General features: G+C 42.9%; 2 protein-coding genes across 4 annotated transcripts in view; one reads left to right on the plus strand and one right to left on the minus strand.

Moving 5' to 3' along the window:
* Window positions 1–6,106: 6,106 nt before the first annotated feature.
* On the plus strand, window positions 6,107–9,763 carry TMEM213 (transmembrane protein 213). The gene is made up of 3 exons (XM_068142217.1): window positions 6,107–6,297; window positions 8,350–8,415; window positions 9,098–9,763. The coding sequence occupies exons 1-3, from the start codon at window positions 6,216–6,218 to the stop codon at window positions 9,265–9,267; spliced, it is 318 nt and encodes a 105-aa protein (XP_067998318.1). The 5' UTR covers window positions 6,107–6,215; the 3' UTR covers window positions 9,268–9,763.
* An 8,890-nt stretch (window positions 9,764–18,653) lies between these two features.
* The window catches only part of KIAA1549 (KIAA1549 ortholog), a 144,961-nt gene continuing 138,364 nt past the window's right edge, over window positions 18,654–25,250 (minus strand). Inside the window, exon 20 of one of the 3 annotated variants that reach the window (XM_068142218.1) lies at window positions 18,654–20,193. In XM_068142218.1, the coding sequence (XP_067998319.1) occupies window positions 19,939–20,193 (255 nt within the window). In that variant the 3' untranslated portion in view covers window positions 18,654–19,938. Of the gene's footprint in view, window positions 20,194–24,982; window positions 25,066–25,250 lie in introns of those variants that run through there. The other 2 variants (XM_068142220.1, XM_068142219.1) reach the window with 2 other exon arrangements.

Consider the following 25,250-nt stretch of genomic DNA (forward strand, 5'->3'; position numbering starts at 1 on the left):
GCACAGAGAGTTTCTCTTTGAAAGCAACAAAGAGTGGCCCCACTGTGGTGGTTTTAGGCTATGGCTTTAAAACTTAGCTGCAGATTTTGAGCAGAAAAGTAGAAAACTATAAATAAATCACTACTGGGAGTAAAAAGGAAAACAAAAGATTATTCTAAACAAATTCATTGGGTAAATATCTAGAATAAGAGGAGCTGTACCATAACAATTCTTTCCCTTCTCTCTTCTCTTCTGATCTCTGGCTGTTTTTGCTTCGCTCAGCAGAGATAACGTGCTTTGGCTGACCTTGGCTAAGTCTAACCCACTGCTTCTCTCTCGGCTCCTCTCTCTCTCGGGACAGGGGGCTGGGGGGGCAGTGGAACAGCTTTCCCTGGTCTTTTTGACCAGGAGGTTTTTGTGTTGTTTGCCAATTGTAAACCTCTGTATGATATTGTAAATACTGTACATTTTGTATGTATTCATTGCATTCCATTGTAGACTGTAGTTTTTGCTTGCAAATACAGCTTCAATTGCTTCTGAGTTGGTCTGTTCTTGTTAATGCTGGTGGGAAACTTCAACCCGCCACATCCCACCCCACTTCATGAGGTCAGCTAGAGGGCTCCTGCCAATTTCTGAAATCCAGCTGCCTCGAAGCTGCTCTGCCCCAAAAGGAGGCATTTAAAATTACAGGATATGATACTATGATACTATGAACACTGTGGTGAAATTCATAATGCCTAATGGTGACTGCTATTTGGCATGGCACAGTGTCCTAGGAGATTGCTAGAGGAATGTGCTGCCCAGGGAGCTGGTGGAGTCACCAGGCTGGATGAGGCTCTGGCCAGCCTGATCTAGTGTGGGGTGTCCCTGCCCATGGCAGAGGGGTTGGAACTAGATGATCCTTGTGGTCCCTTCCAACCCTGACTGATACTATGATAATTTTTGTGGCTGGGCTTAAAACTATCCTTTTGCCCACCTGAGCTGGCCACAGGGCTCCCCGGACTCCCATTTTGTTTGGCTGTGCCATGCTCCTCCTGTACCAGCCACTGCTGGTGGTTAGCTTTTTCTATTGGCACCACCCAAAAAAGGGAGTAAAGGCTGATGAATGTCAGTACTTTCTGCTGGGAAATTTTAACTCCTCTTCATAAAGGCAGAAATTAAGTCATTGCTGGTGACAACACATCTGCCACACAGGGCTGTGGAGAAGCTAGTGTGGGAAAGAAAGGACATCACCTTCCAGTACACATTATAATGCTAAATATAGAAGTCATCATTTAGTTCTCAACTGACATATATTGACACAACAAAATAAAACAGTTTATCAGGCTGCTACCCACAACCTCTGAACCCAGAACACATTCTTCCTCCTGGCAAAGCTGTTGTGGTCATTTGATGATTTACTTCTGTTTTACACCTATGCTGCTCTTATTCAGCCCCACAATTACACTCAGCTACTTCCCTACGAGCTGTAAGGACAGGGGTATCAGAAGGAGCCCCCAGAGCACACATTATTGTCAAAGCAAGCTGCACTATGACAGTGTCTCCTTCCCGTTAGCCAAGGAGCAAGCAAACACGGAGCACAGGGATAAAGCCTTCTCTCTTGCCCTTCCCTCCTCTCCTTCCTGGGCAGATAAAGGAAGCAGAAAGCATATCCTACTTCATGTCTCTGGCATGTGCAAGTAAGGATATTATTTTATAATAATCTTATAACTGAAGATCAGATGATGCTGGCTAATGATGAGGTGCCATTCAGAGAAACCCTGACAGTGAGCTCATTGCTGGTGCCAGAAGCTCTGTCCAAGTAAGCTGAAGGCAGTCCTCAGGCAGCCAGTCTCAGGCTCCCCCTCTGCAGCTTCCAGCGGGACAGTGTGGGGTCACGGCAGGGCCACAGGTTTGACATGTGTCTAATAGCAACCCCAGACTGGATTGGAAAATACAAAGGGCACAGCTCTACGTTTTTCTAACTGCTAGAGGTGCTTTCCTCTGTGTAACAGAAAGCACATGCCCTCTCCCCTGCTTTCATGACTGAAGACTGAAACATTCATAGTTTTGATTTTTTTTTTGCTGTTTGTCTAGTTCTAAAAGTCTAATCCCCCCTTCAGACACAGCTTTATCTCAGATTGTTATTTTCACATCAGTGAAGATACCAAGCAAAATGCCTCCTCCCCAATAGACACATTATTGGCATCAAACATAAGGGTTTGAGCTTTTTAAAAGCCATTCTAAGGGTTTTATAAAGGCCCTTAAGCTTTTTTAAGCTTTATATAAAGACAGCCTGGGAAGGAGCTTGCCCCACAATACAAAGGTGGAGGGTAGCTACCAGGCAGACCTGCCTTCTCAACAGATGCCTTCTTTAGAGCTGCACTTGGAGATTTTGCTACCTACAAAGCAAGCAGAGGAGATAGATCCACTTCCGCGGTCTCACCAATAGCGCAGACCACTTAGCATCCTCCTTGGTGTTTAGCACCGTGACCTCCAGAGCTGCACAGAGCCCTTGTGAGCAATCACTGGGAATTGTCAGTGCATCATCAACTTCAGTGTGCCAGCACACAGAGCTCAGGAGAGTCCCAAACATGCAGCCTCTCCACTCAGGCTGTCATCACTTTCCCCAGCACGGGGAAGTTTCATGCAGCTGTAGCTGGCTCTGGGATTAGTATCTCAGCTACAATCACTCCATGCTTAGCTTCACTCTGCAGAAGGTTTTGCATGGCTACATGCAATGTTAATTTTTCAACTCTCTCTCACCAAAGTTCCTTCCTATTGCAGCAACTGAGCACCCTGAAACAAGAACAGGGATGAAGTTAACCCAAACTCAAAGGTCATGTGGAAAAAAACATGTTTTGTCTTATCACTGATGTGTCCAGAGATGATATACCTGCTCTGCTGTGCTCTTGTGGGTGGTGGGTTTTGCCCTGTGTTAAATACCATGCTGTGGTTCAGTTGCTGTCATGCTGGTCACTCCTGGGATGGAACAGGATTGCAGTAGCAATAAACTTTCATTTGGAATTAAAACTACAAACATGTTGCCTATGTAAACAGAAAATATACACACACACACACACACATACAGAATGAGTGTGTATGGGTGTGGTACAGGTAAGAACTTTCTAAGAGACACACCTGGAGGTGATCTTGGTCTTCAGAGATCCTTAACTATGAATCTCTCTATGACACAAAATATACCAGCTGGCGGGTATTGCCCACTGTTACACTCTTCTCCGTAGTGACAAGTTGTAGGACAAGAGGAAATGAAGTTGCACCAGGGGAGGTTTAGATTCGATATTAAAAGAATATTTTAACTGAAAGGGCTATCAAACACTGGAATAGGTTTCCAAGGGAGGTGGTTGAATCCCTATCCCTGGAGATGTTTAAAATAGACACCGAGATGTGGTGCTGAGGGACATGCACCAGACTTGGTAGTTAGACTACAAAGTGCTTGGACTTGATTTTAAAGGACTTTTGCAAGTGAAATGATTCTATGATCAAGATGACCAGCAGCCCTACACACTGTGGAAAAGTCTTCAGAGGGAGGAGCAAGGAAGAACCTAATTTTAGAGTAAGCAGAGTCTTGCCTGGAGAATTAAAGGAAGCCCCTGCCTTTGCTGGTGCTGCAGTCATGTGGCAGGGCAGTCCTGGGGAGACAAGAGTTTCTTCAGTGCCTAGAAACCTAGTTGGGGGAAGGCTTTGGAGAGTTTTATCACTCTTTGGGCAGTTAAAGCACTGAAATGTCTATGTGTTACACAGAAGAAATGAAACAAAACTAAATTGGTGTCAGGAGATGATTTTACAGGGCTTGCATTGTGTCTGAACTTACCAAGCAAAGCCTTCACTTCCAAGCCAATCCAAAAAGCACTGAAGCCAAGTGCAGCCTCTTCACTGCTTTGGGAGACTTTTGAGGTGGCCCCTCCTGAACACATTTTGGAAAGGAAAAGAAAAGCACTCTATTAATTGGGGAAAGCATTTTCAGCATCCATCAGAAAGGGGCACATTTACCTGAAAGCTGACAAGGAGTATTTAGACAGAAGTTACAGTTCAAAAGACGTTTAATGACACGTTGAATCATTCACGCAATAGCATTTCCCCTCAAATGTTTTGTATTTTTGCACTCATTTTTGCAAAGTTAACTCTCAGGTCAACTTCCAATGGAAATCATGAATGAGAAATCCAGGAGGAAAAGGTGAAGCTGGAAGAAAGTGGAGAGCTTTCCCCAGTAAAGACTTCACTTTTTATGTCATGGAGTGCTCAGATAAAAACACAACTGGCATGAAAGGAGTTGGCCACTGAAATGAGGCAGCGGTGAAGACTATCCCACATGCTAGTTTCAAGCAGGTCTGAATTCTGAGCAGTTGGAGCATTTACAGCATTTCTTCTGCCATGACTCATGTGTACCAAGGCCAAGAACAATGAGGTCATGTACTTGGCCTGGCTGACAGCTGAGCATGGCACACCTTGGGTCACCCCTCAGGTGCCAGCCAAAGGACAGGGCCATGCACACCCCAGCAGCAGGAGGCAGCTGTTGCAGACCAGCTGGAACAAGCCTAACTCTGCCAGCCCCAGCAGCATGTTGACAGGAAAACAAGGAGCCAAGGTGGGTAAACACACCCATTTCAGCTGGCCTGTCTTCATCTGCAGCTTGGCATGCCCTTTCTCCTGGAGAAACCTCTGTTTGCACATGTAACCCTGCATGATGAAAATGCTGGTAGCTGGAGCAGTGCAGAACTTTTCCAGTGGTGGGGGCTGGACAGCAGGGAGGACAAGCAGGTTGATGGTGCAGAAACTCTGGGCATAGCTAAGCTTTTGTGGGTTTTGCTCACAAGCCTTTCCTTAAAAGGAGACCAAACCAACATTAGAGTCTGGCACAGCAGTACCCAGTTGCATGCAGCTCACTGCAGCTCCTGTCAGAATTATATTATGTCCCCTCCATGTGGATTTCAGTAGTGTGGAGAAAAAACATTTTTAGACACTGTCTATTGTACTGGGATTGCTGCCTATGGCACCTTCTCCCTTGCCTCCCATGGGATGGCTGCACATCCTCAACAGTCCCTAGACAGCTTCATTCTCACATGAATATCCAAAACCATGGGTGACCACTGTGAAAGAGCACCATCAACCTGCTCACTGTGGAGCCCACCTCTCACAGTGCCTTCCTGCCCAATTCAATGCCTGAAATTTTCTATAACAAGGACATTGTGGTGAGTTGAAGACAGGAGCAGGCAGGGCCAACAGCATTGGGAAGAGGAGCAATGTACAGTCTTTGTCAGACCAGGACAGCACCACAAGCACTTCAACAGTGTGGCTTTTCCAGCCAGGATCAGAGAAAAAAATCTCGCCCTTCAGCTGATACAATTTTGCCAGCAACATTCCATCTGTGCTGGTGCCAAGATGCAGTTTCTGGCTCTGCTCATGTCATGGAGGAGGCGAGGTAACTACTAGAGAAGAAAGGCTCTTTCAGCATCATGTTGTACATGACGGAGGCAGTAACAAAGTTGCGCTCATGGAATGAGAACAGCAGCAACTTCTCCAGTGCAGAAGTCACGGACTTGCGCTGATCCCAACTCAAGACAGGTCCTTAAAGAAAGGCCACTGTACCTGTGGGACACTTGTCAGTAGCCTACATGAAGCAACTCATTTCACCCTATTTCTCAGTGGAAGCATGCCCACAGCCTGTGTTAACCCAACAGCTAGTGCTTCAGTGCGACCGAACACTGGGGGTTTTTAGGCTTCTGCGAAGCCCTTTCAAAAACTCATCACTGCCATGAAGTTTTGGAGAGTGGCTCTGGTCAAAACCATGCAAAAGAACAGCCAAACAGGGAGACAAATTCTCTACCCTTGGTTCCTTTTCAGCTCTATTAGCTCCTCTTCACAGGACCAAAAGGAGACTCAGAAGACAGAAGTTGCCTGGGACCCCATCAGGAAGGGCTGACTGCAGGGGCCTTTCTCCTTCCAACTGAAGCAGATCCTGGAGAGAAACCTTCAGGTGTGACCTTCAGGGACACTCCACCTGCCTCAGCCCTGGTATCCACCTACTGCTAGAGCTGTTTTGGTCAGAGCCCTTCTCTTTCCTCACCCTGTTGTGGCAGGCAAGTTCAAGGTGTCCTGGCAGCAGGAAGCTCCTTTGCTCCACCCTCTGCCTTGCACACTGGCTCTCTGAGCTTATTGAGGATTTGCTGAACCAGAGCTGCCAGCGACAGAGACCTGATCTGTGTGGCTGCTTAGGTGGGAACTGCACCCTCAGCATGAAGCACTTCTCCCGCAAGCCCTGGGCAGCCCTTGCAGTGCTCTTCTTCACCAGTGTGCTCCGGTTTTCCTGCTCAGCAGGTATTTCTCTTGTCTTATGCTTCAATCTATATATTCTGCCTTTCCCCCTCCACCTGCACCCCCCCACTTCTTCTCCATATAAAACTATATAGCCCGCAGACAGTGATTTGTTCTTTGAAAACCAGGTAGACTTCCTTGTCTCATCTAAAAAGTGTAAAGAGCTAGAACTGATTAATTCTAATGAGAATTATCTGACATGATTGATCACAACATCTTTCTGAAGAGATATGCTTCAGACATCTAGTCACAGATCCACTGTAAATGTGGCTGAGTTGCAGGTTGCTCCACTGAATAACAAGGAGGTAGGGGACCACAATTACCTGGACTTCATGTGCTTGCTGAGGCAAGGGACTATTCGAAATACCATCCAAGCAGCTCACTGTAGTCTGATTTAGATCTTATTAGGTGCTTTTTGCAGGAAATCTGGCTCTGGTGCCCACTTAGTTGGAGAAGCTGCCTAAAAAAACAAAATGTAAATGAGACCTGTGAGCTGTTCCTTTCCCATCAGGCTGCTGCCTGCATTTATATATCAGCACCGGTTAAGACCTGCCAAGATATTTAAAGATGGGTTAGCTTCAACAGCCTATCCTTTAGGCTGGAAAGTCTATAAACATGAACCAACACTATATGCTGGAACACTTTCTTCAACAGGTCATACAGAGTTTGTAATGATTCTTCCCAGTGCTCCTGTGAGGTATTTATTAACTCAGAAAACAAATTATGGGCTTGGCCAAGGTCATTGAGGAAACCCTAGCAGAGTCAGAAAAAGGAATGGGGAGTACTCAGACCCTTCCCTGGAGCAGGCTGTGCAGGGACCCTCCCCCAGTGTGTCAGTGGCCCTAAACTCTGGTGTTGCTGATGAGCAGTCAGTGTAAAATGAAAAGCTGGACAGCGGCATGTGACCCCAAGGTAGACATCTCCTGCAGAACACCACCATTTTATTTGCTGTTTCTTGGAAAATACCAAACTCAAAGCAAAAATTTGATCAAAGGTCCTGATCTGTTTTGTTTTCCTGAGCTGAACCTAAACCCGAGCCATTACATCAATGTCTTCAGTGAAATCAAGCTGGAATTGATTTTCTCTTCCTACCACACCCCAAATAATGACCCCAGAAAGCTGGTTTGACTGGAAACAGCCTCTGCTGGGTCTGTGGATCAACAATACATTGGAGCCCCTCTACCTGCATGCAGTTGGAATTCCTACTCCTGTAGCATGTCCAAGCTGTTTCTCATGTATCCTTGCAGTGGACCATTTCAGCATAGGACACTTCACCTGGATGAACTTGAACTGTACAATTTATAGTGGTATAGGATATTACTTCAACTTCCTTCCTTTTGCAGCAGGGGACAGGTTGATGCTCTGTTTCTAGGTAGGAAGCAGGATAAAGAGGCAAAACGTCCACTAAGCCCACTTCCCTCTACCTTCCTTCCCTATTTCTGTAGGTTGCATTTTCCAACCTGAGCTGGTTATCATGCTGGCCTGAACTGGAGCCCAGGCAGAACAGTTGCAGATGCAGCTGCACCTGAACTTCAGCAAAGCCAAAGCTTCCTGACAAGGCTGTGGTGGGTCTGCTGAGGCTCTGCAGAGATGGGCTGAGCTCTGCCAGACTCTTTCACATCCCACAGTTACTAGCAATTTTCTAAAGGCAAAAGAAGGTAGAAGTACAGCTTGCTGGCCATGGATCTCACCATGCTTCTGAATGGTCTCTCTCATTTCAGTCCTTGCTTGCTCTGCTCCTGCAGCTTGGGAAGGGATGGTGGCTAATTTGAGCTCTGAGTGAACACTTACAGCAGAGTTACATTCAAGTAGATGTGCAGTGATTCAATTGCTCCTTGTGGCTGGTGCTAGAAGCAGGTCCTTCTAGAGCCTGTGTTGGCAGTAGTGGGATGAGAAAGCCTAGCCTGATGCAGAAAGGTTTAGGGGTGGGAACTTCAAGCTGTTTCCATTCTACAGACCTCTGCAGGGGCAATGGCTTTCAGATTTTCATGCTTGATGCCCAGTATTGTTTTTCTAATCCAACTTGCTTTTTCTCCTGTGCTTTCCCTCTGGCAGCAGCTGAAGATGGTTCCAATGTTTCAAGCCCTACGCTCACAACTGAGTATGAAGCACCATGTCTTAGTAAGTCTTCATAATTCACCACTACCATGATAAAGCCAGGTGCTGAGACTACACAGGTGACTGAGAGGCTGTCCTGGAAAAGGGTTTATCTGTTGCCAAGGCTTCCATTGCAGATGAAAACCCAGGACTCATTGCTAAGATTACTCCGCTGGCACACACAGTATAACAACTTAGGTATGTTCAGATCAACTCATAGCTTTGAGCAGACTAATTCATAGCTAATTCAATTTGTGTGTCCCAAAGCTCCCTACCAGACTATCTGTAGACACAATGTGGATTCCCAAGAGTGGCTCTTCCTCCCAACTCTTCTCCAAACAACCAGTTCCAGCCAACACAGGATCTCACCAGTCCTCCCAGAGTCTTACACCATCTCAAATATCACATATTCCCACAGTCCAGCACTATTCCTAGAACTGACTGAGGAGAGGCTAAATAGGTGTTTTAAAAGGTTTTGTCAATGGTGGGCACAGGGGTAAGAAGAGCAGCTCAGATGTTTAGCCAAGCAAGGCCAAGACATACAAATGAAATTGAATATTGCCATTGCCCAGGTTAACAGCCAAGCTTAGGGGAAGGATGTCAAGGCAGACAGACAGATCACACAGTGAAGTCACTGTCTCATCTGCTAAGAAAACCTGTTACATACTTGGTGTCTTATCAGCTCATTTAATTTCTTTGCTATCAGATGTGAACTTCTGCCCACAAGCAGCTATGTGCTGCCCGACAAGCGTGGATGATTATGGGTGGATCGCAGCGGCTGTCGGCTGGAGCCTCTGGTTTCTGACCCTCATCCTGCTCTGCATGGATAAGATCATGAAACTCCGCCCTGATGAACCAAAATACTTGGTGGCTTGAAGCAGGACAAACCAGCAAACAGCAGCACTAGGGAGCAGGGAGGTGCAGACAGACTGACAAAGCTTTTCAATCACTTTAAAAAACCTTCAGCCAAAAAAGGCAGGGCACCTGCTTGGGCTTCAGCCACCCCAAGTCAGTGCTGCAAGTCAAGGTGTGGAGCAGGCAAGTCTCTGCAAGCCACCACGTATCCCACAGTGCACAGAAAACCTTTTACCTGAGCTCTTCTATTCTTGCTGTATGTCAGCAGCAATGACATGCTGACTTTGCAACAGAAAGTGGACAAAGCTGTTTTCTGGATCATCAATTATACCCGATCCATTACTAAGTTATAGGCCAGGTTACTAAGTGGATGTAACTCATTGGCTATACCAAATTCTTCTCTCTCACTAACCTGTGGTGTTTTAAAGTCTATTAATTGATATCAGTGAAAACTCTGCTATGGAAACTTAAGATTTTTTGGGGATGGTTTGAAATTAAAGCTATTTTTCCCAGTGCAGTTTATGTGTAAAATGTTTTTTAGGAACTGAAAGTTGCTTATTCAGCTTGCACCTGTCTCTGTAACTAAGCTAAGCTGTTCTATGGTAAGCAGGTTCAAGCTAGCATATCCAATTCATGCATAAAACTGCTCCTGCTTACACAAGACAATAATAAACGTCCTTATTCATAGAACAATTTTCATTTACTAGTTTATATTGATAAAACTTATAATGGCAAGGAATTACCTATCCCAAATTGTTGGAAACATGATTCTAATATGAAATATTCATGCAGAAGGGTTTGCCCAACTGCAGTCAAACTGTCTGGTTTGGTGCAGTTCAATAAGTTTGATTTCTATCCATTAGTAAAGCAATAAATCGGTGTTCAGCTCATCTAGACACATACAGGGTTAGCAAATCTGCTAGAGATCAACTGAAACAGAACAACCCATGCTGACTGGGCCTGATCCCCTGGTTGTCCTCTATATCATGTGCAATGGCACTTGAGATGACCTGCTTCATGATCTTCCCTGGTACTGAAGTCAGACTGACAGGCCTATAGTTTCCTGGATCTTCCTTTCTTGTAGATAGGTGTTACATTTGCTACCCTCCAGTCCATTGGGACCACTCCAGTTAGCCAGGACTTCAGGTAAATAATGGTAAGTGGCTTGGCAAGCACATCTGCCAACTCCTTCAGCACCCTTGGGTGTAGCCCATCCAGCCCCATAGACTTGTGTGGGTCTAAGCAGTGTAGCAGGTCACTGACCATTTCCTCATTTATTGTGATGACCCCATTCTGATTCACCTCCCTGAGCCCTAGTACATGAAGCTGGGTGTCCAGGGGAAGTGCTGGCTCCAGTGCTAAAGACCGAGGCAAAGTATGCATTAAGCACCATTGTCCTTGGACAAAATGTTCATCGCTGGAATGAGATGAAAAAGAAACAGATTCGAATGCACTTGATTTAGTAAAAAGAAAGGCAAAAAAATGTTTGAAATCTGAATGGCTGGATAAAAATAAAGGTGACTGAAAACCAGGAGTTTGAACCCTAACTTTTGCTGATTAAACCAGAACATTTTTTTCATGTATTCTGGGCAAGGTTTCTGAATTTCGGGCATGAACATATGTAGTGCCTGGAAAGAGACAGAGATGGGACTTGGTCTACAACCTTTCAGGCAGACAAACAGGGCAGCAGGGACATGTAACTGATCAGCACTTCTAATATCAGAAGATAAAAGCATTAGCAGTAGCACAGTATTCCAGGGTAACTACTTTAATTTGTCTGGAGATAATATCAATCACATCTGACCAGTGATTCCTTAAATTCTAATTCAAGACTAAACGGATTGGTACTTGATGCATGACTCTTCATCTGTTTAGATACCATTGCTCTGCTAATGGCTTGCATTACTCACTGCCTCTGTCCTTGGGGTTTTAGTGAATGAGCTACATATTAAGCAATTGCACTTTACAATGATTACTCTTTGCAAAATCACTAGAGGGATGAAAATTGGCAAGCATCAGAGCTTCCTACTCACATGAAACACACAGAGAAAAGACAGAGGTTAAATTCTTAAGAAAAGGTGCTCTGTACTGGGACACTGCAGGAATTTTGATAAAGCCATTAAAAAACTATGAATTCAGAAAATGATTGTAATTAATATACAGCCAAAGAATGAAAGACAGGCATTCTTGGGAAGCAATCACCCTCTCTCATCCTTACCCTCCAGATCCTGCTTATTTTGTGGTACCAGCAGAACCAGCCTCTGTTGTAGAATTCACTGCAGGAACCTATATGCAGGTTTCTGCCTCAGAATCAAATATGTGCTTTTCAAAAAGTGTATTTCCAACTCCTATTTTGTAACAAGCTTCTGGAAATAAACATGGGGAAAAATAATGCAGTGTCGTCTCCCAAATCAGCTAACAGCTTGGATAAAACCCCACAGCTCTGAGACACACAGACATTTCCGGTCCAACTTGACAAAATCTAAAGACACCATAATTTTTCTGCTCACCTATCAGAAATAATGGTTTATAGGCCTTTATGTCTTGATGACATAAAACTCCCCCAGAACTGATTTCTCCCTCCAAAAAGAAAGCCTCTCTACATTCACCGGGGAAAGGTGTCCAGTCTCAGTGATCAGCAAATGAAGCTCTGTTCCAAACCCCACACCCTATTTGTCATCATACCCGTTGCTCTAAGGTCTAAGGAACTAAACTAATTGTAAAAGCTAACATTTTCTCTCTGCCACTATGAGTGGTAAAGTCACATCCTCTATCTGTAAACCTGACAGATGTATATTTTGGGGTTAGCATGAACTTAACACTAGCACTGCTCACACTCAGTCCTAAATCCTTTTTCTGTTTCTCCAAAGGTCCCCATCACAATTTGGTTTGCCACTTGAGGGAACCAAGAGTCTGGACCAACTCATAACCTAATTTAGACAAAGATGTCACAGGCAGTACAGACCTTTCCCATGCTCTTCCAACAGCAAGGTGGGATCAAAGACTCCTCTAGTCCAGCTCCCACTCCTAGGAACAGGTATTTGGGGATGATAAAAACCATGCTGCACACAATCCTTCCTTCCAATCCCTTCCTCTGCCCAGCTCACAGGTGAAATCCAGCACTCTTTCTGATACAGAAGTCTTTCCCCTGGCATTTTGAAACTAACCCTCTGAGGACTGTAGATAGTTTAATGCAGTAATACCTTCCAATGACTTCTGTTCTTCAACTTTTCTCTTGTGATTACTATCACTTTGGTTTACCTCCACCCTTCTCTCTTGACCTCACTTTCCATAAACCTCACATACTCACTGCTAAGTTTGTGCACCAAGTTAAACAGTGCGTCACCTTTCAACTATTTCATATGAGAGGCTTTATTTAAGACAACCATATCTTTCAATCAGATCAATCCAATAACATTCAGTTCTAATGTGGCAACCCTCTGAGCTCAAATAGATGAAGAAATCACCATGCCTAAACTGAGCTATACTAATGTCTCGTACAGATGTTGGGTATCAGATAGGTAGCTCATTCGTAGACGAAGGTTCAAATAATGCTCACTGGCACTAGTGCTATGGGCTTCTGAGGTGTAAACCTGCAGGAAACAGTGCTCTTTGCTGCCTTGCTTCCAGGCAGAAGTAAGATTATTGTAGGCAACGTTTTGTCAGCGATGCCACCTCCTGAAAGTGACAAATGTCAGTTAATTTCTTTGCAGTTCAACTCTGTGAAAGCAAGGTTGTGGTTTCCAGTGTCCTAGCCAATTTTCTTCCACATGGCAGTGATGTACAGGAGGATGTAGCAATAACATAAATACTTAACTGCACATTTAGAAATCTTCTAAATGGGAAATTCCTCACCTCTAATCTCAAAGTGTTCTTGTATAAAGCTGCCATCACAAAGCCTGAAGACAGAAACTACCGTAAGGATCAAACCCATCCATGGAAATACTTGATGAAGCGTTCCATGCAAAACGCAATGCAACTTACCTGAAATCATTTTATCCAGGGTTGAATTGCCTAACAAATCCTGTGACCAGTTCATGAGTTTGTGGATGTCCCAGACACCTGAATTGCATTGGAGGTCATTCTGCCCCTGTACACTGCACTGGTTAGGCCACACCTCGAGTACTGTGTCCAGTTCTGGGCCCCTCAGTTTAGGAAGGATGTTGACTTGCTGGAACGAGTCCAGAGAAGGGCAACGAAGTTAGTGAGGGGCTTGGAACACAAGCCCTATGAGGGAGCTGGGGCTGCTTAGCCTGGAGAGGAGGAGACTCAGGGGTGACCTTATTGCTCTCTACAACTACCTGAAGGGGGGTTGTAAACAGGCAGAGGTTGGTCTCTTCTCCCAGGCAGCCAGCACCAGAACAAGAGGACACAGTCTCAGGCTGCGCCAGGGGAAGTTCAGGCTGGAGGTCAGGAGGAAGTTTTACACGGAGAGAGTGATTGCCCATTGGAATGGGCTGCCTGGGGAGGTGATGGAGTTGCCGTCACTGGAGGTGTTCAGGAGGAGACTTGACAGGGTGCTTGGTTACATGGGTTAGTTGATTGGGTGGTGTTGGGTGATAGGTTGGATGTGATGATCTTGAAGGTCTCTTCCAACCTGGTTTATTCTATTCTATTGATGCTGAGTAATTACTTATCTGGCAGCTATGCTGATGTACTACTGATAGTGGCTAATCCACAACGCTTCCTCCTTCAATACCAAGGAGAAAAGCTTCTTGATGTTTTATTCTTGCAGTATTTTTTTAATCCCTATTTCTTTAGACAAGTTTCTTTCAGATCTTCATTTCAGGACTGAAAGAGCATAGCACACTGCCAAATATAACACCACATAAATTTTCCTGGAAAATATATATACATATACTTTTTTTTCCTTCAAACAATATCCAGGCTGTTGCTTTTAAATCTTGCACAGCACTAAAATGCTCAAACAGCCTTGATGAGAAAACCAACTTCTGGGAAGCCTTGGGATGAAAATCTTCAAGATGTTTTCATGGGAGCATGACAGAGCTCTTAAGAACTGTGTACATCAGAATTTAATTGGAAATGCAAAGCAATAATTTTAATCTTTCAGACTCTCTTTACTCTCTTAATTCTCATTTCACTTTGCCTGTTCTACATATGACAATAAGATCATCACTAAGTGAAGTTGAAACCCACCCTGTCAGGGACCCTTGGAGGTTTAGCATTCATTTCAAAAGACTCTTCAGAGCATTTGTTCAAATGTGTCAACATTTTATTCCAATTAAGGCAAGATGTAACAGCCTAAACATAAACTTCCAGTTATGGAGTAAGGACTACCCAAAACTAAACAGGAGTGGCCATACAAATATAATATCAGGAAAAAGTAACACAAAATCAGGAGAAAACATTCCAGCTCTACAAAGTATGAAGTGCAAAGGATGTGTATTTTTCTAGTACTGACATAAATTTTTGTATCAGTCTTCAGTGGGATTCACAGGACTGCAGCTCTACTCCGGAAAAGTCTCTAAAAACGCAGTGCAACTCCAAGGATTTTTGCTTCTCAAGTTTCCTCCTTTCAAGGTGAGTGAACTCACCCTGGGACTCGTACATCAAAGGTAGACATCTTGCCAAGTGTATCCCAAACTGTACTGAAAAATGTGTAGGATAAATTCTCCTTCCAAAGCATACATGCAGCTAAATGGTTTTCAGAGGCACTCATGCAGATGTGACCAGGGACAATATGCAGACCAACACTTGGATCTGAACTACCAATCCTATTAGTATGACCTGCCACAAGCTGAGCTTGCTCTGACCTCATTGAATTATTGCCAGCGATACAGAAGAAAAATTTTACAGTCCTCCTTCTGACATAAGCTGAATTTCAAGGGATACTCACTATAACAGAGACACCTGACTTGGGAAGCACTCAAGTGCACTCACAATATTGCAAAACTACAGTGAATCTTCATCAATATTGCCCAAAACTTTCATTCCTAATTTCTGCTTCTTCAGTACTTATGACCTACAAGCAGTGGAATACATGAATGATAGCAGACTAGTGACAGCTGATTACATCCCCAGGATTTCCTCCCCTCTTTTGAAATAAAATGGAACAGGAAGAGGGAGAAGATGTCAATCACAAAAAAGAACTGGATTTTATTTCCACATTTAAGCACTTTAAAGCTGCTGCTTTTCTCCAGGCACATCTGAACTGCCCTAGAGAAACTCTAAAGCCCTGGTAACCTGCTTTTGGGAGTCTCCTGATGAAAGATGTTCCTCACTCATACAGACCGGCACAGAAGTAGGCTTGTGCTATGCAATCAGCTTGAGTTGGGGCAGGGGGAGTCCCTGAGTCCCTAAGATTTTATCTGCCTCTATTTTAGGGTACTGTCACAGGCGGTCCAGAAGACCTGATTATTCTCCTTTGCCTTTGACAATCAGATGTCATGCTTTTCCTTTTAATCCATTTTCAGCTTTCCATCCATACTCAGGAAACACCAAACAGCTGATTTTTTGGGGTGTGTGTTAAAATTTCTTCCCTGCTGCTGCAAAAAAAAAAAAAGGCTCATATGTTCCCACCTCAAAGTCATGAGGATTTTTCATCCTGCCACTTCAAATCTCTTGGACAGAACTGGCACCTGTTGACAAAGAACTGCTAGATAAGGCATGGAATGGGAAACTCCCATTTCTTCATTAAGATGACACATTGTTAAAGCAGGAAAAGGGGAGAACACAGCGAAGGTTAGAGGTTAAAAAATAAGTTCAACTGCCTACTGTCACCCACATCTCACAACTGGTGACTTCACTTGGGTTCAGATACCAGCTTCCTTTGTGTGATCTATCTAACATGTTTTCAAGCTGTCAGTCAACACACAAAAGTGTCAGCTGTTTTGGTTCCTGGGAAATTGCCTGTAAACAGGCTCTTGCTAAGATACTGCTGTAGCCCTGATCTTAGCAGTCTAATTTAAAGGCTCTGACTTCAGCCCTTGGTAGGAACATGCACTTTTGGGTGATCAAGCTATATACATATTCATGTGTGTGCATAAAGTGCATGATACTGGGGTAGCCAACATCTTACCAACCACTCCTTTGGGTGCAGAGGTGATACACAGTGTGTGATGATGCTGCTGCTCTTCAACCACTATATCTGAAGCCTACTGTAAACCACTGCAAGTCCCGTATGTTGCAAAGGGTTAGTGGAATTCCCCTTCCTGCTCCAAAGTGTGCGTATTTAACATCATGAGTCCAGAGCTTATGCAAATCACTCCTCCAAAAAGCAAGGTTTTATCTCCTGAGTCACATCCTCAGAGTCACTGGCAGGACCATGTAGAGAGTATTTTATAGCACTGAAGCATGCCCTGACTTTCAAATTGAGTGAATGAAAAAGAATTGTGAAATGTCACTTAGCTCCAAAGATAATCAAAAAGCAGGCTAGAGGTCAACATTTTGGCCATGAAATGGGAAAGCAAACCAACCAAGCTAAATTACATAGCTCTCATCTCTCCAAGCTCTTCTGCATGCCAAACTAAACACAGACTAAACACAAATGCCAAGGAAAATTGTGAAGAAAGAGAAGAGCCCAAGGATTCCATGAACCAGACGGTTTAGTCATGGAAGTGGATATAACTGTTGGTAACAGCCTTCTGTGCCTGTACCAACTACTCATCTGGCTAGTGTTTTCAGACCCTGGCAGACTCACTAACAGATACTTAAATTCAGGATACTTTAAATTTCAGAAAAAAAAAAAATACAAATTGGTCTCCTCCCCTTTAATGGGGAAAAAAAAATGGCAAAAGAGCTCAAACACACGGGGATGCAGAAGCTCACAGACAGATTTGGTTTTGTTCCTCAGTTCCCATATTTTGGCACATGCATTCCACAGAGTCCTTTTGTAGAACATGAAAACCAGGTTTTCCTATAGCTGCAGAAAGCAAAGTATCAGTCTCTTTGACCATCCCTGAAATTGGTGTCTTGGGCATTACTTTTCTTACTGTATGAAGGTACAGATCATGCTGTAGGATTTCTGTGGATAGTGGATCGGATCTGAGAACATAACTTCTAAACAGAGCTTTTTCATTTCTTGCATTTTACTGTCCTGCCCCATGAACTTGTAAAGTTTCAAAGGGGGATTTTTGCACCAGAAAGTCACATATTTACCAGTAGATATTTATCCTGCACGTGTTCTTCATAAGACTTGAGATTGAAAATAAAAAGGATAATGCTTTCAAACATAGAAAGAAAGCGTATCACAATAGCATTACCATCAGTAGCAAAAGTGCAAGACAAATAGCTGAAATACCTTTAATTTTCAAGGCCCTTATTTTGTGTTCCTTCCTAAATAGCTGGAACCATCAGCCGAACAATGAACTTATTTTTGAGAGGTCTACATTTTCTTGAAATGAAGTCACAGTAATGTGCAAATATTGGAAGTACTGGCATCTGACCTCACTGCAGAATTAAGCTGGAGAAGGATATGGGCTATGAGAGAGTTGTAATGAGAATGCTGAGGAAGCACCGGCTTCAACACCGTCAAAAGACCAAATGAACATTGACACGGTCTTCACTCCGCAAAACCTGACGTGTTTCTGAAATATTGGCAACAGTGATCTTCACAAAGTTGGCAGGAAAATAAATGCTTCTTAATTTTTATCCTAGAAGTGATTATCAAACAAGAAGCTTAAAAACTTCAAAACAATCACCTGTTGGTTCTGCTGTTCACAAGCACGCTGGTCTTCTGATTCCATACAAACCTTTAGCAGGGCCCATGAGGCATTAGCCAGGGAACTGGGAATTGATTTAGACTGGTTTGCTACAGTAAGTCCCTCAAAATTGTTTCATTCAGGCTTTAGATGGCCATCACTAAAGGGAAAAGTAACTGGGCTTCCTAATAAAGAGGGAAACATACCTTTTCCACCCCCATCCCCGTCTTTGCCTCCCCCCCACTACATCATTAAGCAACTAGTTGCTTCCTAGTTTTGGCTTTGGCAGTTAGTATTTTGTACACATTTCATGAACAGAGTAAGTAAGGTTCTTCCATGGTGCCCTACCTGTTCTCATTTCAGCCCGAGTTGGTCCTGTCACAGTTATTGAACTGTGCACTGGAAGCAGGAATGGATTTCATAGCTGAAAACTTCCATACCAATGTGCTCCACACCTGTATTTCACCAATGCCCTTTTTACCCTAGTGAGTGAGGCAAACACAGCCTTAACCTGATCAGCTGCCCAACGATCATTTTGGTAGACTACTGTTCTTAGCCCCTTTACAACTGCTATATGCTAGTGTCTGAAATACCTACACTGCAGCACCAAACAGTTTTGCTTTTCGTTTTCCTAGAGCAATGCTCCCAAGTCTTCTGACTAACACTGAGCTTATTCTCTCTCTGTGCCAGTTGGTTAGCTTTAGTTTAGTCTGATCTGAAAAGAAATACACTCCAACAAATCACGACTTAAGCAAAATTTCCGCATGTATTATGTCAGTTACAATTACGCCAGGGCCGAATATTAGTAAATTCGTAGCTAATATTAAAACTCTGGAAAAAAAACAGCAACAAACAGTTCCATGGCACGTTCCATCCTTACCATGGGGATAACGCTTACCCTTTGTCCAAAGGGACAGTGGAAACAAGTATAAATATAGAAACTGTCTCAAAACCGCAAATCTAAGCCTATGTTAATGCTCTAACCGTCACTGACTTCCACTAAAATTATTCAGATCCAAACATAAGCAATGATTTAGGACATCAATTTATAACAGAATGCTGGTGACCCTGTAACAGTCAGGCTGGATGGGTTTCTGTCCACAAAGCAAACTACAGAGTGGCAAAATTTTATCGCTGGTCTTGCAAGAGCGTATAGTATGCAAATCTCCTTTTCAAAGATACACATTTCCCCCAATTCAGCTGTGACTGGTAATTCTTCTCCTAGTTTTCGATAATTTTCAAGCAAAATTAATACTGAGCCCTTTCTGTTTGGATGCTTTGCTTTGTTTTTCCAGCCTGAATGAGTCTACAGATATTTTCTTAATTATACAAGGCCAATGTTTCACTTTGCAAACATTGAAGATGAAGGAACACTTGAAGCTTCAGCACCAGAAGGAAAACAAGGAAGAGTGCAGAGGGTAGCTCCATTTGGAAGCAGAGAGCTATAACAATTATTGTTCCAGTTTGTTACAAGTAGGTCATAAAGACTTTTATTTTAAGCAGTCCCATTGTTCCTGATAACCAAAGCGATTCTTATGTAGGATCACACCTTCAAAACCCTTGAGCTGACACAGTTTATAATCCTGCAGAACAGCAATACAAACCAGTTCCCCATAAATACTAGAGAGAGCAGAATACTTGCAGTCTCTTGCAAAATGTCATTTTATTCAAACTTTCACCTACTTCCTTAGAAAAAGGAGTCTTTCATACTTGGAGTTTGATCCCGTGATTGTTTTGTTGTTTTGAGTGTTCGGTACTTGACCTAAGGTTTATTTATTTGAGGCTGAGGGAGAGGAGCACCGTAATATTAGCAGATTAATTAATATTACTCTTGATGACACTGATGGCTTTCCTTGTTTGTCCCCCATCTCTCCTTACTGTCCTCATTTTGTTGCCTTTTAACTATTTTCCAGAGTGCTGTCAACAGAGCTGTGAAAGTTCATTCTTTTCAGTGAACAACATTGCTGATTTCCTCTAAGTCTTTGCTTCCATAGGAAGCAGATACCTGGCAGATTTGCAAGGGAATGCTAAATCAGCTGTGGAAGTTCTGCACTGTTGTCTGTTTCTGAGAAAGTCGTAGAAGTTCTTCTCTGATTGCTTTGATAAGAGAGGCTGAAGAGTGACCTGGCTGGAGGTCCTCAGTGGAACTGGTGGTGTAGCAAAGGCCCTGGCCCTGAAGGCTGTTGTGTGGAAGCTGAGCAGGGGGTGCCGAAGGCTGCCTGGCTGAAGTCCTCTGCATCTGGAATACTGGTGAGGAGGAATATTCTTGGTGTCCATGCGTATGCGTCTGGAAAAAGGTAGAGAGCATTATTGTAATCTCTGAACAAAGATGAGATCTCAGAAAAGACAAGAAAAGCAAAAAGACAAAGAACAGAGGGAAAGCAGCATGGAGATGCATCTATCTGCTGCCACTGTTCTTCTGCTGCATGAATGAGTGATTCCTTTTTATGGAAAACAAAACAACAAGTGTACACAAAATCACTGGACTGCCTCAAGTGGAGGGTTATTAAAAATCTTTGAGCATCTATTAAAATGTCTGACTCCCTTTCTAACCTGTGATACATTTACAAACTGAAGTGGAAGGAGGTGGGAAGACTTCCCATCAGCTTGCTAAAAGAACACAGGCAAATCACTCTCTTCCCAGGTGTCACTTCTCCATCCTATCTATAAATAGACATACTACTACTTTCAACTTCTCATTCTCCTTCTCTGCCTGGCTTGCCTGCTCAGACTGTATGCTTGTGAGGACTCTATGGCTGACCAGTGTCCAGGAAAACACTGTCAATAGAAGCAGCAAGCAGGAGGAAATTATTCAAATTGGAAAGGTTAAATTTTTCTACACTTTACAGCTGTTTTAAATATCTGAGAAACACTGTCCCAGTTTAGGAACAACCATTGTTTCAGGGGAGAAATGGGTTAATTCTGCATTTGTTTGGTATTGGCAATATGTATTTTCTAGCAAAACAAGAAGGAAAGAAAAGAGAAGCCTGAGTTTATGGAGCTGTCTATCTGGAAAAAAATGTTGCTTACATTAAAACAAAGCATGAATTTACAGTACACTAGCTGGCTGCACTTATTCCCAGTATGGACACAAATGAGGTACATTTTGAAAATGTAAATTCCAGCTGATATCCCTAAAGCAAGAGTTTGCTCTCGCCTCATATTGCTGAAGGCTGACAGCCAGCCAGGAGAAAGCACTAGACACAAAGGACTTGAACACAGCTTGCTGAGGACACATCTGGGAGCAAAGTAGAGTAATCTCCTTTCAAAGGGTCTGCACTGAGGATGAAGGGCAGCTACATGCAACAAGTTCAGATCACAGTTGCCACAATCTAGTAAGCACTAACTTTCTCTGTAGATAAGCCTTAAGTAGTAGCAGAGAGAGCAGTCAGATGAGGGGAGAAAGGACAGCAAGGTCAGCCAGAAGAGGATTTGGGGGCAAGGCAGAGGGGAATGAAGGGATTATAAAGCAGAGCCTGGAAAGGATATGGGGGAACTAGAGTGACAGCAGTGTACAGGGAACACAAGATGCACAAGAATATGTTCCTTAATATCCTCTCATAATATAAATTAATAAAATCTAATCCATTTCAGATAAAGTAGAATAAAAGATTATGTCTCTCTTGCACAGCCCATGTACAGCATTCATCATATACAGTTAATTTGGGGAGACAGATTAAGAGGAAAAGAGGCTTTAACAGAAGAATGATAGGCAAAGAAGGTTTTCCAAGTAACAGCCCATCACTTTTTCTCTAAAATGGAAGTGGTTTTAGTATCAGAAAGGAATGAATGGGTCTCTTGATTGTTCAGAATTATTCATTTAGCAGTGAAACCTGAAACTAATTCACGCACACAGTCTAGAGTCAGCAAACCTGACAAGTACTTGGTGGGTTTATAGAAAAGAGGTGACATAAAAAAATATTAAAAGCAAACATTCCTTGACATGAGCCTTAACAGCAACCTATATTATGTTCAGGTCACTTTCACATTAAAATGCATTATGTGATTCAGTTCCCATCTCAAACTGTACTGAACTAGCAGCATAAGAGTGGCTTCCTGAGGAAAGGTAGGAATAATATCTGATATCTGATATCTTTAAGGCTATCAAAGTTATCTTAAAATATGTCAGAGAAACAGAAGTGTGTATTTCTGTGATGCTATAGAAAACATCAGAATTAAAGTGGTTTGCAAAACTTCCACAAACAGATTGGTATGAAAACCTAACCTGTATTAAACCATAACAGCAGAAGGAGGAGAGCAAAAAGGCTGAAAGAACTGAAGAATTTTTGCTGGGTTTTTTTTTCCTTTAAACATTTTTTTACTAATAGAAACACACATTTGATATGTTATATAATATTATATATGTAACAAGGTGTAGCTTTATATAGCATCTAGAAATTATGTACTTCAATATAGAAAATTCTGGTATCATTACCAGCAGTACAAAACAATTGACAGCAAACTTTTACTGAATCTTCCCTAAGGAATGAAGATTTATGAGAACACATGGTGAATTTGTTTATCTTCATTGAACAACTTTTGAACCTCTAGGCAATGGCAACTGAATTATTGTATAAATGCATACATATTGGAGGTATAAATATGTACACACATGTGCATGTATATACAGGTATGTAATATATATAGCAAAACTGAAAAAGTAAGTAGCCAATTAGACATAGCTTGCTTTGTGCTGTCATTGAATCTGCATCTGAGTGGCAGAAAGACTAGTTAGGCTGTGCTCAGCTGGACCTGTCAACCACCATGTATCTTAGAGTGGATAGCTACACAACATGAGGGACCTCAGGTATGGCGAGGTGCTTTAGAGACACCGTGACAGCCAAAGTATAAAAATACAGTAAAAACTTAAGAGTGGCTCGGGGGAAACACTGGAAACATCAAAAAGACCTGGGAGAACAGTGGAGAGCTGTATGGGATTGTAGGTGGATAGGAATTGATGCCAGGTCATAGCAGGGAGGTAGAGAGATGCAAGATATCACAGACATCTGTAGGAAGCCATGCTTCATTTGTTCTGCTGCTCAAATGACCATTTGCTCAGTATTGCATTTTGTGCCAGCAAAGGAAAAGCTGTAATTATCCTGGTTACCGAGGCCTTCTAGATGGAGAATTGAGGTGAATTGATGGTAATCTGCACACTGGCTTTAGGTCAGGAGATACAGGAGGCCATATTCCAGTGGAAATACAGTGCCATAAGAAACCTACTTGTTGTTAAGTTAAAAGCTCCTTGACAAAAGAAGGAAAGACAAATTTAGAACTTTTCCTAGTGAAGGAATTCAAACTGAAGGTAATTATTTAACTGCATGTCTCAGGTTCAGCTAGGATACAGGTTTTGGTTTGTTCCCCCCTGCAAGAAGCTGGGAAGAACCACAACCAAGATAACCAGCCAAAACAGCTAATGGAATGTTCTATACCATAGAACACAGAACAGTAGGGTTTGGAAGGAACCTCTAGAGATCACCCAGTCCAACTGCCCTGCCAACACAGATACACTTAGATCAGGTTGCACGGGAACATGTCCAGGAAGGTTTTGAAAGTCTCTAGAGAGAAGGAGACTCCATAACTTCTCTGAGCAGCCTGTTCCAATGCTCTGTCACCCTCACAGTAAAGAAGTTTTTCCTTAAGTTCAAGTGAAAGGTTGTGCTGCTATATAAGGGGAAGGCTGCCTGGGGCAAGCTCAGGTGCTTTGAGCAGGTGTCTGCGACTTGGCAGGTCAGGATCAGGTGAATGTGTCAGGCCAGGCCATGGCAGTTACACTGCCTCTTGAATCACTCACTTCACACATTACTCCATCAGTATTACCCTTATTCCTGTTTGTTTCTTCTCTCTTTGTGCTGTTCTATTAAACTCTCCTTATCTTAACCCATGTTTTTTTGACTTTTTCCTCCCAATTTTCCTTCCTATCCTACTAGGTAGTGGGGAAACAATTGTGTGGGCAGCACACACATATCTGAAACAGTGACTGAAAGTGCAAACTGCAGCCGAATCATACTGCATTGGGCCAAAAGTCTATGGAAGTGGTGCAAGTAACTGATGTCAAAACCAACTCTTGACATAGCATCTCAGATAATGGGTTTGTAACTACTTTTTCAGTAATATGTTAGCAATTCAAGTAATAAAATATTACAAAAGCAATGGTTGAATATGCACTTGGGGGAAAGACCAGAAAAGTAATTTCCAGAAGACAAATAAAAAGATGGGGCAATGAATGGTAACCTGGAGATGCCTTGGAAAATGGAACAGGGGAGAGATGTTCTTGCACTCAAAACCCAGTTCCAAGCACAGATAATAAGATAAATTAGGTAAATACATCTTCAGCTTTATCAGCAAAAGTTTCTCAGTATCAGTAGAGTTTGGCTCTAGTGTGCCTAGCTCTCCGAAGCTTCGTGGTGCTCCTTTAAAGTTCATTTGAAGTAGTGGCAGCTCAGTTTCACTAAAATCTAAAGATAAGGCCTATCCTGACGCATTTCCTTTCTGCAAAGCCATTTTGAGATCATGCAATACTGCAAAGCAACCTCCAGCAGTATGAACACACACTGCCCTAAGTATGCAAAAGGAGGCGATCCTTCCTACCTCCCTCAAGGAAGAAACCAGAAAAATGATAGTTGAGCAATGGAGCAAAAGAAGGAGGTATGAATTTTTTGCTCTTAAGAGTAATATGATAATGCTGTTACAGGTCAGTCTGCTTCAGGATTCAAGATGCAGGCAACTGTGCTTTTCCTGGGAAGGCCATTACCTTCAACCTCATACATCTGGTTGACTCAGAAACATCCTATAGAGCATCAATGCCAAGAGCGTGAAATCACAATCGCTGCCTAGGCAAAACTGATTAATGAGTACATATTAATATAGCACATCCTGCTGACTGAGGCTAGGAAAATAACTTGTTTAGAAACTTGTGTGCAAGTATGTACCATACTCCATTGCCCTGACTCCTGCTGTTGTGCACTGATACAGAAGACAAAAGAACTATACCAATATAAAGTAGGACAGCAGTCTGGAACAATTTAATTCAATGTTTTCTACTTACAACGATCTCAAAAACCAGAGGCATATTTCAAAGAAGAAAATGGAAAGCAGTATCCACCTCTGCTGGAGCTCAGAAGCAGAACTGGGTGAACTGCAATTAATGGATGAAGGCCTCAAGTGAGAAAAAAAAAAAGGTTAGGGTAAAGTGAGAGAAAGCAGTTAGAGAGAAGCAAAGGTGAAAGAACAGCAAGCAAAAGTTAGAAGAGCTGACGCGGGTTCAAAGAGCAAAGCAAAGAATGTCAGAAGCAACTGAAAGTATTCCAGGGGGGGAAGTTCCAAACAGTAATGCAGGAAAAA

Source organism: Melanerpes formicivorus, unplaced genomic scaffold, assembly GCF_026170545.1.
Source record: "Melanerpes formicivorus ecotype bairdi unplaced genomic scaffold, bMelFor1.0.p_v2 SCAF_8, whole genome shotgun sequence".
Lineage (NCBI taxonomy): Eukaryota > Metazoa > Chordata > Aves > Piciformes > Picidae > Melanerpes > Melanerpes formicivorus.

Excerpts from the sequence above, each read along its gene's own strand:
- TMEM213 (XM_068142217.1), top strand. The coding sequence starts at position 6,216 with ATGAAGCACTTCTCCCGCAAGCCCTGGGCAGCCCTTGCAGTGCTCTTC. Across the intron at positions 6,298-8,349 it reads CCGGTTTTCCTGCTCAGCAG|CAGCTGAAGATGGTTCCAAT; the intron begins GTATTTCTCTTG and ends TCCCTCTGGCAG. Across the intron at positions 8,416-9,097 it reads GTATGAAGCACCATGTCTTA|ATGTGAACTTCTGCCCACAA; the intron begins GTAAGTCTTCAT and ends CTTTGCTATCAG.